General features: G+C 34.2%; 1 protein-coding gene across 1 annotated transcript; it reads left to right on the top strand.

Moving 5' to 3' along the window:
* Positions 1 to 546: 546 nt before the first annotated feature.
* LOC106720943 (clavesin-2) lies at positions 547 to 2,558 on the top strand. Its single transcript, XM_014515749.2, has one exon. It carries the CDS (start codon positions 636 to 638, stop codon positions 1,626 to 1,628), a length of 993 nt encoding a protein of 330 aa, XP_014371235.2. The 5' UTR covers positions 547 to 635; the 3' UTR covers positions 1,629 to 2,558.
* Positions 2,559 to 13,831: the final 11,273 nt, after the last annotated feature.

The raw sequence follows: 13,831 nt of genomic DNA, 5'->3' as shown, positions 1-13,831 counted from the left end.
GTTTAATATTTGTAGTATAAACTACTTGTATAAAAGAAATAAAATAACTTTGGTGACAATTATTACTTTATTATTAATTTGATTAAATTATGAAACACACTTTATTTTGTAATCGAATTATTCTAAATTATAAAATCCATGTGTCGGTTAAAACCCACTTTTGATCGCTGCGCCAGCAGGATTTTAACATAACCTTGCTTATGCATTGTGGTTTGCTACATTATTAAATAACTTATGTATTTATTGTCTTGATTATTGTCGTAGATTACATTGTCTAGTTTTTGTAATTGTATTATGCGATTATCACTATTGACGTTTACACTATCACGATATATTACTATTGTAATTTAAATGGTACTAAATAAACTAAGTGGTAGATACACTTAAAATTTATTTTCAAAATATTAATTACAGTTAAAACAACGATACATGATTTAATTTAATATTCAAGTGTACTTGTACAAGTAACTTGCCTAGATTTGTAATGTGAAGGCAGCACAACGCGGTTTAATGAACGGGCAGCGATGGCGGCGGCGCGCGGCCGCACGGCGCGCAGTCGGCCTCGGGCATAGGCGGCGCGCGCGCACCTCACGTTGCTACAGTGAAAGGCCGCATGACTCACAGCCACGCCAGACATGAACGAGTACGCCGAATACGATTGGAGGCTGCAGCAGATGCAGAACGAGCGCCTCTGTGATGTATCCAGGAAGAGGCTCACCGACGGGGACAGGCAACGGGCCCTCGATGGGCTAAAGGAGGCCGTCGACTCGAGCCTCAACCTCGCCCTACGCGACAAGAGTCGATGTCAAGATGACAACTTTTTGCGGCGGTTTCTGTACGCGCGCAAACACGACGTCCAGCAGAGTTTCGAGTTGTTAGTTCGCTACCACCAGTACCGGCGCGAGCACCCCGAGCTGTGGGCGGTGGCGGACGGCGGCGTGTTGCGGGCCCTGGCCGACGGTCTGCCGGGCGTGCTCTCGCAGCGCGACCGGCGCGGCAGGTGCGTGCTGCTCATGTTCGCCTCCAACTGGACGCCGCATGCCTGCCCGCTGCTCTCCGTCTACCGAGCGTTGTTGCTCACATTGGAACGGACGCTCAATGATATTCAAAATCAAGCCAACGGCTACGTTATTATTGTGGATTGGACCGAGTTCACGTTCAAACAATCGTGCAGTTTGCAAGCTAAAGTTTTAAAGTTAATGATCGACTGCCTTCAGGACTGCATGCCTGTTAGGTTTAAAAGCATACATTTTATTGGACAACCTTGGTACGTGGAGACCGCCCTAGCTGTTATTAAACCCTATTTGAAAGCGAAGACGAGGGAAAGAATTGTATTACACGGAAACAACCTATCGACGCTTCACGATGCGTTACCTCTCGATATTCTTCCCGCTGAGCTGGGCGGAGAGGGACCTTCCTACAATTCGGAACGTTGGCTAAAGGAATTTTGTCAGTATGAAAACATTGATCCGTCCCCGGTACCGACGATAACAACAACTGCACCCCAGGATAACGAATTACCGGCCGCTAAACTGGACAAAGCTTACATACATAAAGACAATCAAAATTTTTCGTTCCATAGCAACGAGAAAGGAGCAAAATCAGAATTATTACGTGATAAAGACTGACCTTTCAGTGCATCGCGACTGCGCTGTTGTTACAAAGGACAGATGTGCTGCCCTCACCTTCGCCAGGTGTTTTTTGCACATTGAAACAATATGTATTTTGTGATATCCAGTGTTTTGAAAACTATTGATTCGTTAATGCCCGGGACCAAAACTAGTTATTCGAAAGCAAGTGTGTGGTGAAATACAATATCTCAGTCATAAGGTTTCGGAATTAAGTGATGAAATTTAGCCAATCTGCTTTAACGAATATCTGAACTGTATTGACCTCGCTTAGTGCAAGTAAAGATTATTAATTATGCATTCGGATGTCATCTTCAAGTTAAGTAGGAGTAACCTCGAATACTTCCGCGTGGGCCTAACGGTTCCGAGCTCTCATTTTAAAATTCATTCATGTCTATATTGTGTATGTAGAGTCACTTTTACTGAAAAACATGACTCATATGTAACTAAATCTTCTCTATATCTATTTTGCTTGTAATATAAAAGTAATATGTTGTGATAATTCATGACTATTATACAAAGTGATTCAATATTATTGCTGTTGATATTTTGTGAGGCTTGTTGCGCATTTACTATTGTTAAGTTCCCAAAAAGTCGATGCGATATGTCTGTAATGGGCTTCGTTATACAAAGTGATTTGAATTCTATGTATGTTTGGATACGAATGGGACAGTATTAAATTATTTAAATTCGTGTCCGCTAGTGTTGAGTGCTCATTGTTTAGTTTTATTTGCGTATTGTGTGAGGACAGCCGCAGCTGTATCGAATGTTGTCACACGTCTATCTCCATGCTCTCTTAGGATAAGTTTATTCAGACGCTCATCGGAAAGTCGAATATATTCAATGTATCTCAGTGTTTTCAGCTTATTAATACATTATATGTAAATACGTCAAATTTTCGACGCTTAGAACCTGATATTATGAATTACATAATTAATTATACAAACTGTATTTCATTTGTAACCTATAGGAATAAAGTATAAGGTAATTTATAAGTTATTCATTTCTAGATTGAGGTCGGACTAAAGTGTTAAGTGGCAAAAGAAACAAAATATAAAACACTATTTCCGTACAGAGCAGTGTAAAGGTCTAATGGATGTGTGAATAAGAGCAAAACGAGCTCGCTTACTTTTGTATTTTTTTATCCTAACGTTAGAAGTATGCATTAGCATAACAAAAATTAATTTCTCTTGAGTTTTATCCTAAAAGCACAATTCTTCGATAAACTTACCACAACAATATTAACCAACCACCAATGTAAATTAAATAATGTGGACTTATATGGTACTATCAATTTAGAATTTTCACCTTAGATCTAGAGCAACATGTAACAAATATTAGCAAAGTATTGCAGAATAATGCAGGTTGTACGCTAGGCTGGTTCATACAGATCACGTCGGCGTCGGCCGTCACAGTCGACGATGCGTGGACAATGGCCGCGCGGCGCACGCGCACACCTCGCCTGAGTCACGTGGTACTTCCGTCGCAGCGCCGGAAGGACCCACCACTTGTCACCTAATCCTTACTCAAAGTTGTACGATTTTTAAGTATCTATGTTTAGTTTTAGTTCGATAACCTCCTTTGTAAGCAAACAGAGCGTGTACGAAATAATCCAACGAAGTGTTACAATGTTATCTCTTTGCAATGTTTTGTTTCTAGTTTACGTAAAAAACAGGTTTATTTGGTAGTGACATTCAATTAGATTAATTTGTTAACGTTCAATTTATTCATCTGCTTATCAAAGTACCCTCGTGGTGAGGTATCAGAATAGTTTGTCAAAGTCAACCAGTTCAACAAATGCCTTCATAAAGTAACAGTGTTTACATTCAGAACGATTAGGACCTTCAATTTATAAAAGTTATAGTTAAATCAGTTCTTGTTAAAAAAGAGACAAGAGAGAGAGAAATAGAGGAACAGCAATATGTTTTTGTATTACCTATACGTCGGTGGAAACTCACTGAAACTACTACATATCGACAATATTCTTTTAAATGGAAAGTAAAACATTAACGCATCTGCTGATGCAGGTGTTTATGTGGCCTTGATGTTATAAGTACAGCTTGTCCTTTCTACAATTATACTTTACGAAAATAAAGTTAAAAAAGTGGTTCAACATTTTATAGAGCAAAATAATAAATATTTCAAAGCATTGACACAACTCATGATGTTTTTTTAATAACACATGTAATTTATATAACACGGAGAAGGATATCAAATTTTATTTTGAATTACAGTTATGATATCCAACAGAATTAAAAATGCAAGTATTATTTTGAGAGAATATATAATTTAAGAAGCAAAGGATTAACACGGTGCCTATAATAGTGAACACTACACTCTATGAACATCTCTACTAAGATAAAATAAACACTCGCTAAAGATATTTGAACAACTTTAGGTCTTTAAGTGTTTAGTTTATTTAAAAATATCAATGATACTTAGTTTGGGAAGTAGAAAAAGGTATGAATTTAAATAAAAATTCATTGCACCTACAAAATACATAGAAATGTAACATTTTAATTTCATAAAGATAAAACCGTTCCGATTTCGACGAAATTTTAAATATAAACATTTCGCAGTAAATACAGTCAAAATCTGTTATAACGACATCGAAGGGACTACTCATATTGAGTCGTAAAAACCGATAGTTGTAACAACCGGTGACAGTTATTAATAGGAAAGATATGTATATAACATTCAGCCAGGACCTTTGATTTTGGTCAATTTAACCGGTATGTTGTTCTAAACGATGTCGCCATAAACGGTTTTGACTGTATTGGTTTTACTTGATATTGTTATGGTGTCGTAAAGTTTACGTTGCAATTTTTGTAGCAATATTGTGTATCTACTTGTTATTCCTCGCTTATCTTATCCTATGGCCCGATAGCCGTGTTTGATAAAATCAATAATACGTATTATTCCCACACGAAATGATCGCATCACAGTATAACATTTTCTGCATAATTTTCACATGTTGCAATCGATAGCGTCACCGCTAAGTAAAGCTAAAAAATTACTAAAAAAATCACTTATACGAATAGAGAAACATGCAATTTTTTTATTTAGAGTTTTATATAGGTTTTCCTTGTTTTGTATTTTCAAATTTAAAAAGTTATTATTAAAAAATGTAAACTTGGATACTTTCTTAACCTCTTTGATTGACAAGATTTTTTTTCAAATGTTTCATTTGGTAAAAGTAATTCGTGGCAGTAATATAATTTAAGTAGCTTTGCGGAATAAAAATGTTTATCATTCGATCGAAAGTTATGAAATAAAGATGTCCAATATAAATTAAATTCGATCCGTCTGCGAGTATTAAAACCTTCTTGGAATGTTCGAATTTATTCGATACAATACAAGTAGAAACTCGAAACATGTCTTTGCGGTGCGGCAGCGGTCGAATCGTGATCCATATCTTGTGCCAACGCAAACCGCATAACGCCCGCGCTCGCCTCGACTTGCATGCGGTTCTTTAACAGTAACCGTAACTTACATGTTCTTAACTAATAAGCAAATATTACGTAAATACATTTGTACTTTGCTCTCAGTGTTGCCATGACTGTTTAATAATTGCCACATTTTGTTAACTTTTATCAAAGTTGTGTATAAAATGAAACGAAATTTTTTTTAAAAGACAGAATAAACATTTATAGAATACTGAGCGTGTTTAAACATAGCTTGTTAGTTTAAAGTCATTTTAAAGTGTGTATTTAGTAAAAAAGTGTTCATTTTTAGAATTGTGAAAAGGAACCCTTGCACTAAAATTAAAACGTATAGGTTGGTAAATTATAAAATCTTTGTATTAATTACTTTGAGTGCAGGTAAACCTTGCTTTTAGAAATACAAAAGGTGTATATTACTACGCAGACATGCACGTCGATTGTACTCTTTATATTATGGTCTTTCCTTTCTCCCGAAATATAAGATGATGTTTTTGCTATGGCAAGACCGTCGTTGTGTTGTGAGTAAGCAATTCGTTCAGGTTCAAGGTGTTAACGCGACACAAGCGCCGTTAACTAATAACATTTCTTAACAACTCTTCTCTCGACAAAAACACATTACTTTTACCGTTATTATTTTGTATTCATATATGACTTTTGAAATAACTTTAATTTAGCACGAATCTCTCATTACATGTAAGTTATTTTTCAATTTCAAGATTACTTACTCAGAAAATATTTATTAAGAATTAAAAAAATGTCTTTCTTCAACACTCTTGACATCGATTCAGCCAAGGCTTGTACTACTTATACTAAGTATATTTTAAAACGCGTCTACAATACCACAATAAATGTTTATTAATAAATACTGTGTTAGTGTAGTTCACTTGCCCTGTTTTGTAGTTTGTGGGTCTAATGTTATGGTACATGTGTGATAGCAATGGTGTTGTATGTGAGGTCTATCAGAATTAGATATAACTGCATGATACGAACGGAAAATGATGTTTAAAAATTTAAGACTAGTTTAAAATTTTACTTTAATTACTTACTTATGTTTAATTATTATTATCTAATTTTATTTTATATCAATTTAAATTTAAATTAAATTTTTTGATCCCACAGTCAAATTATTTTATGTAATTTTGTGGGACATAGTTCTATTTTAGGTTTTTATTGTATTGTAAATAAATAAATAAATAAATTCAACTATTTATCATCTTATCGTGATGAAACATATACATTTGTCATATAGATTATGTTTGATTATTATGATTAGCAATTAAACTGTCAATCGTCGGTGTTTGATTTCGTGATAACATAATAAGTGTCAAGTCATTCCACTGACAGTCGTCATGCGTTTTAAGCAAGAATTTGCATACACCCTCAAAAGTGATGGATGGATTTTTCTTTGAACGGAACTTCTTGATGAAATTTGGCACAGATGGAGAATGTAGTCTGGAAGAACACTACTTATTAAGTTTTTTTAATTCCGCGCGAACGGAATCGCGGGCGACAGCTGGTATATTTTAATATGAATCTCAGTATGCAATAGTTATTTTTTTAAATCTGTACTTTTGCGTTTGACAAATCATAGTCATTACCTAGTACAGTCTTATTTGAAATTTACAATCGATAGATAATTGGTTTTGTCTAATTTTATTCGATTAGAAAACATTTTCGTCATGTATTATCCTCACATGCGATGTGGTTCTGCGATGCATAAACCGATGCGCCATTGTTTCGTGCTATATTAACCGAAACAAACTATGACCGTTCATATAGCGGTATAAGAAAATGAACGATGGTTTGCCTCCTTTCTGTTAGCGAAGTTTTATTAGAAATTTCTTTTCTGCTTATATTTTATTGTCGATTTTTGCAAATAGGATCGTTTTATCTTTTTTTGCAAGCGATATGAATTTAACTTTTTCAAATTTTAGTTAGCACATTATTACGAGTATATTAATTTTGGTCAAAACCTTAATACAATATTATTATCTCTACAAGCAAAGCACGTGGCTTCGTCTGGTTATTTCTCGGCTTATCTCTATTTACAACTCTAAAGCCTTATCTTACTTGTTTAATCTTTTCATGACATTGGGTGATAAGATTTTTTTAGTTTTAGGCTACATACTTCGGCTAGAAATGGTTAGCACACATATTTTATAACGTAAATGGTATAATTATGGACTTTGTTCTTTACATTTGTGAATCAAGTCTACGATTTTCTTTATTTTGACATTCGATATAGTAGAAGGATTTTTTGGATTGCAAAATGAGTGTTTTCCGGTCTTTGATTTAATACTCAACTTTCAGAATATGCACACTTCTCAAAGTAACATAGAAATTAAATATGCGATTTCAAATACTTGATGGAAAATTTGATACCTAAAGGTAAATGTAAAGAGAATATATTTCTTTTTATTATATACTTTTAAAAAGAATGGAACTATAACAAAATTCAAATCAAATGCCATGATGTAACTACATTGATGACAGATAATATTGTATAAGTTTTGTTTACGATATAACACATGAATGTACTCGTTCCAATATGACGCTATTCGCTTCGCAGGTGGTGAGTGTGAATTTCAAAACAAACTAACTTTGCACCTTACATGGAAGACGGCTGTCCCACGATGATTTCTTGATAATTTCTTGTTTGTCTCGAATATGAATTAACACATCTTTATTGTGTTATCGAGCGTTTTGTTTCTATTTGATCAACCTGTTGATATAGTAGGAAATTAGATTACATGTACAAATTAATAATTTCTGTACAAGATATTCTGAAAAACCTAAGTACCTATATTCAAATGTTTTTATTTGTCATCCTACAAAGATTGTTAGCTTTATAATTGTTAATTTTGTGACCAATTTTTATTGATAAAAAAACTTTTAATGGTAAAAATTGGTTTTCGTGTTTAAAACTAAACAGCATGTATTATTAAATTGCCGTGATATAGTGACACTGAATTTGATTATAACTACTTTTATCTGCAAAGTATTGTATGTTATATATTACCAACAAAACCAATAACCTTGGTGTGTTCAATGACTTTTAGAATTAATAAAAAACATAACAAGGAACATTGCTCTTGAAAGTTAAAATTGAACTCGTTATTTTTTATATTTTTTTTTACCACTAATGTAGATTTTCCTTTGTCATTCCAGTATTATGGCTTTCATGACAAACGGCGACAAAAGAGTCAACTGACAATCTGTGATCAACAACTGATTGTTGTTGGTAGTGTTCGTCATTTGGCCTTGCACTTGGTTTTGTATACACAAAGAAGCTGGAAAGCTTTATGTACTCTGTTGAAGAGGTCTAATCAAATAGCTTGATTTATGATGATAGCGCCATCTACTGAATATAAATGTGTTTCCAAATCTATCAAACTTCAGGAGAATATTTTGAAATTTCTGTAAAAACGCAATGCATAATCTAAGTTAGCTGGTTATTAGATACATTTTGATTTAAATATGTTTCTATTGTAATCTTGTTAGCTTCCTTTTTGTCGATAGCAATACATTCATATAATTTTACGGTAAGAGCCTTGAAATGTTGTAAATATCTAATTTAGCGTATGTGAGTCACAAGCACGTTTTAGGTCAAAATATTGTTGTTAATAAGCAACAATTGAAACATAGGTGAGAGTGATTCCTGTTCTTTGTGTTGTTAACTGCAAAGGATCCGGTTTGAGATGTTTAGTAAGTTCACAACAGACTTGCTTGTGCTTCACACTGATTGTGTACTCGTTTAAGTTGCGAAATCTCAAATGTTTTCGTATCACTTACATTAAATGCACATATCCCTTTCTAAAATATTTTCAATCTTCGATCATCGCTAATATCGGCGACATATTAAGGATAGCCGAATATGGCTGACTTGTTAATAGGTCATACTACATAAAATAGTATTGTAACGTGTATTGTTCTTTTATAAAAAGGTTTTATATACTGATATATGTTTATAGTTTTATATTGTCTTTGGAACGTCATGTGGGTTGCTATGGAAGACTTTGTTGTGATTGTCAGAAAACTAGATATTAAATAGAGATTTTTGAAGACTGAATTAATTGTTCATTTCTTAACAGTATTCTCGTAATAGTCATTTAATTCGTTATTTTTTAAGTTAGCACATATTATCTCCACAGTAAATAACAATAAAAATATTTTAATTACTAAAAATAGATATTGATATATGTACTAGAATTGAGATATCTTAAAAATACAGTAAATAACTGCCTGTCTAGTAACTGTTCTGTTTAAAACGAAATACATAACTTTCACATTAACTGTATGAGCGTGCATCTGGCGCACAATATTCTTCATTTATCTGAAGATTTTATCACATGCACTATAGTTAGGGTTGCCAACTTGCAATTACCATTTATCAGCTCTTGTCTCATTGGTGGACGACTAGAAAAAACGACATTTAGCGATCATGCAAACGCGAATAAGTCTTCAAACTCGAACAGGGTGGCAGCCCTAGTTCTAGCTATGCATCGTACATATCTTCTAAATGTATATGCATCAGGCACGCTTGGCCGAGCTGAGTCGGCATTGGATTATAACAAAGCATTATTGTTCTGTTTTAAGTTGGTGAGATCACACACCCAACTACGCAATCATGAAAATTCTGGTGACCAGTACTTTTTTGTGTGTAATATTTTTCGGAATAATGTAGTTTTTTAAATAATTCTAGTACTTATTTATGGGCATTAGTTAGTCACGCTTGCATTGCCACCCTCAAAATTTCTTCCGGAAATGTAACCGGGTATCTAATGTATTTTACCCGTTTGTTTTTTCCTAACAACAGCCCATATATACTGTGTTAAGGTAACCCATAAAGAATTGCTTCCCAAGTAGTAACCCACAATAACATAATGTTACTGACATTCTAATGTATAAAATTAAGACTACGAAGTAATATGAAAATTATTAACAAAAGTATTTTGTTAGCTATTTAGTGTATTTTATAAAACTTATACGACTAAAGGATAATATGGCAAAGTAATCAAACAAAAACATCACTCATTTCATTAGTAAAGACTTTAGTATTCATTGAATCATTGTTTCTCTGAGCATCTGCATTATCATGATGATCTCATCGGCGAAATGATTTGTGTATTAAAATATTTAGTAAATATAACTAATTCGGTAAGTAAAGGAAAGGAAAATTGTTCCATAAACAATTTCGCCTTTTTTTTAATGTTTGGCCCAAAGTGTACCTTTACGAATATTATAAAGAGGAAAGATTGTTTGTTTGCATTGAATAGTTTCCGAAAGTACTGACCCGATTTTTAAATTCTTTCACTGTTGCGAAGCTACACTATCCCGGGTGACATGGTATATATTTATTACTATTTTTTTAATAATTTCGCGTGGACGAAGACGCGGGCAACTGCTAGGTTGTAATTAAAAAAGGAATAATTCTTGACTATTGAGGAAAGTTAAATTCTAAACAATAACAACTGAAACTTTTTTAAATGTTCAGACTGAAGTAAAACTTAAGAGAAAGGACCGTCAAATATTTCACAAGTGTACGTAATGACCTTGATGATTCATGTCTCATTGTTAGTTTCCACTGCTGAAACAACCATGGAAAGGATATAGTTAATGCAGTTTTATACAAAGAAGAATGAGAGCTGACAATATTTGTTTTACCACGAGTGATTCGACTGTGACCCACAATTAGTTAACAAATACGTGATACGCAAAATCAACCGAAAGTAAAATGTCTTGAACATAGCACTGCTACACTTCGTACTTATGTGTGCGTGTGTATGTGTAATAATTATTCTTATTATTTTATTCCCATCGTTGCAGCACTGGTCAATAAAGGTTGGAATCGAACTTGTGCTGCCAACATTTCGCTGTACGGTACAATCGAGTATTCACCGTTAGCTAATTACTACAGCTCATAAGACATGTTTCAAATTTGCGACTTCAGATCTAAATGGCAAATTATATGGAAGGCTAAGGATACCACGTATAAATGAAGCAAGGACATTCATTTGTTAGCTCACAATTTGAATTTTTATAATTACAAATCAATTCACACATATAAAGTTAAGGTTACTGATATTTACACATTAGTACTTATCAAAATCAGTTCACCGGTTTATATAGGAATAGGAAGTCATTTGTCTTTGGTTTCTAAGAGCAAAATACCTGAATAAAACATATCGTCATCCCTCAAATAATATCTTTGGCAAATCAAAAATAACAATGTTTTATACAGGTATTTTGGTCTCAAATACCAACGATTAGGTACATGCAAATATATTCATATGCTGACGAAAAACGAAATATTCCATTCAGTCATAAAAATTTGCAGCGGCTGTTTTCTTGACCTTGAAATTTGTTTGTTATAAAAATATTCTTAGCTAAAATTACCAAAAAACACAACAAGTTAGTACTAATATTTACAGTTTGTTACATATATGCCTATAAGGAAGATCGCCGACGCAGCAGTGCGTTGACTTCGCTGCGACCCACTTAAGTGGACACGAGGCGCTGAGGCAGCATTGACACCGATGTTTCGTAATTATTAATTGTAATAGATTAAGTAATTCCAATCCTAACTTCGGAGGGAACATAGCATAGTTAGTAATAAGTTTAATTTGTAATTTTTATTCATTAAATTAAATTATAAGAATCAATCTCGGTTTTTTTTGGAACCTTCGGCTGTGGCAAACATAATTGGCGCAGTCGGTAGGATACTCGCGGGTCTATTGCGAGTATAAAAGTCTTCAAGAATAGAAGATCATCGCGGGCGGCCCGGGCGACTTTCCAGTCCCTCATCGAGTATCCAGCAACGAACCTGCTGCACGCCGGAGGAGAATCCAGTCATCGATTCACCAAAGAATACCAGATTAATATGATACTGTAAGTACACTTGAATTGTTCACGTGTTGCTTCCTTTTAATCTTAAGCCTTAGTTATCCTATACCAAAATTTTCCACCCTAAACCTTTAGGTAAATCGCGGGCACCTGCATCGCAGCAGGCTCGTCGACGTACTTTAGACCTAGATAGAAATTTAAATTTAGATATTTATTTAGGCGATTTATTTTTATAAAACAGTATCTAGACCAAAATGCTTATAGAGACTCGAGTTTAATTAAATACGCTAAATTTGCACAATTACTAGATATTATAAGTGAAAATATAGATGATTTATTAGCAGAATTACTTAGGATAGAGAATACGTTAGCTTTTATACGCGCATCGAGCGCACATCATTCTATGTTAGATATAACTACATTAAAATCGATGCTAGATAAACTTAAGAGGGTATATAATAAGGGTCAAATATTAGATTTAGAACTTAGAGAATACTATGATATAATTAGGACAGGGTCATATTATGCTGACAATAGAATAGTTATAATTTTTAAATTTCCTATAGTTTCCTTAGATATATATAACCTATATCGACTATCGGTCGTTCCTAACAAACACAACCAAGCCCTAATTCCTTCCTATCCATATATAGCAACATCTGAAAAATATCATGTGTACATAGAGGCAGAATGCCCGAAGTTAAGCACCTGGTATTTATGTGAAAAGGACGTGGGAACCCAAATGCGAACAGATGGGGATTGCATCAAGAAACTTATAACCAGTCAAGTCCTAGAGAATTCCTGCAGATTCCATAATATCTCTTTAACCAAGGAGGCTATGGAAAAATTGGACGATCAGCACTTTGTCGTGTGCTTCCCTCATCCAACGAGAGTGGAACTATTCTGTGGAAAAACTGACTACACCTCTTTACAAGGGAGCTATCTAACCACTATCCCAATTAACTGTTACTTAAGAACTAAGGAATTCACCATCACGAATGACAACGACGAAATAAAGGGCCAACCTCTAAAAATAATGAAAATTCCATATGACATAAAAGATCAAGTCGCACACGTTAAACACATAAATCTTAACTCAATCAACCTGCAAGGACTTCACGATATTCAGGAACAGCTAACTTTCGAAAATCCGATACAACTCAACAGCCTTAATTCGGACACCATATTATACCATACGACGATACCATTTTATACCCTTGCATGCAGTGCAGCTATTCTTATCGGATTAGGACTCTGGTACAAGTGGTGGAGGCCAACTAAGAAGGAAAACCTTACAAATCTACCACCGCGAGTATATGAAGATGTTAAAGAAAATCGAAGCCAAGACCCTGAGTTCCCAGCAACATTTTCGCTTAAAGTTCTCAAATAGTTGCTGGTCTGCGGGGGGAGGTGTTACATATATGCCTATAAGGAAGATCGCCGACGCAGCAGTGCGTTGACTTCGCTGCGACCCACTTAAGTGGACACGAGGCGCTGAGGCAGCATTGACACCGATGTTTCGTAATTATTAATTGTAATAGATTAAGTAATTCCAATCCTAACTTCGGAGGGAACATAGCATAGTTAGTAATAAGTTTAATTTGTAATTTTTATTCATTAAATTAAATTATAAGAATCAATCTCGGTTTTTTTTGGAACCTTCGGCTGTGGCAAACATAATTAGTTCATAAACAATAATTCCAAATCACTATTGATACACTGTGATTAAAACATTTCTGTTTCATTTAATGTTAGTGCACATTATTTGTTACTTTGATTTATTTTTATCAAATACGTTTTCTTAATTTTGTATAGTGCTTTGGTGTTTTTGTTTTAGACAGTTCTACTAATTTCTACTCTTTTAAAATTTAACTGTCAACTGATCGTCACTGTCATGACTTGAAAAATTGACAACTG

This window comes from Papilio machaon, chromosome 15 (genome assembly GCF_912999745.1).
Source record: "Papilio machaon chromosome 15, ilPapMach1.1, whole genome shotgun sequence".
NCBI lineage: Eukaryota > Metazoa > Arthropoda > Insecta > Lepidoptera > Papilionidae > Papilio > Papilio machaon.
This window is presented reverse-complemented; position numbering and strand designations above follow the sequence as displayed.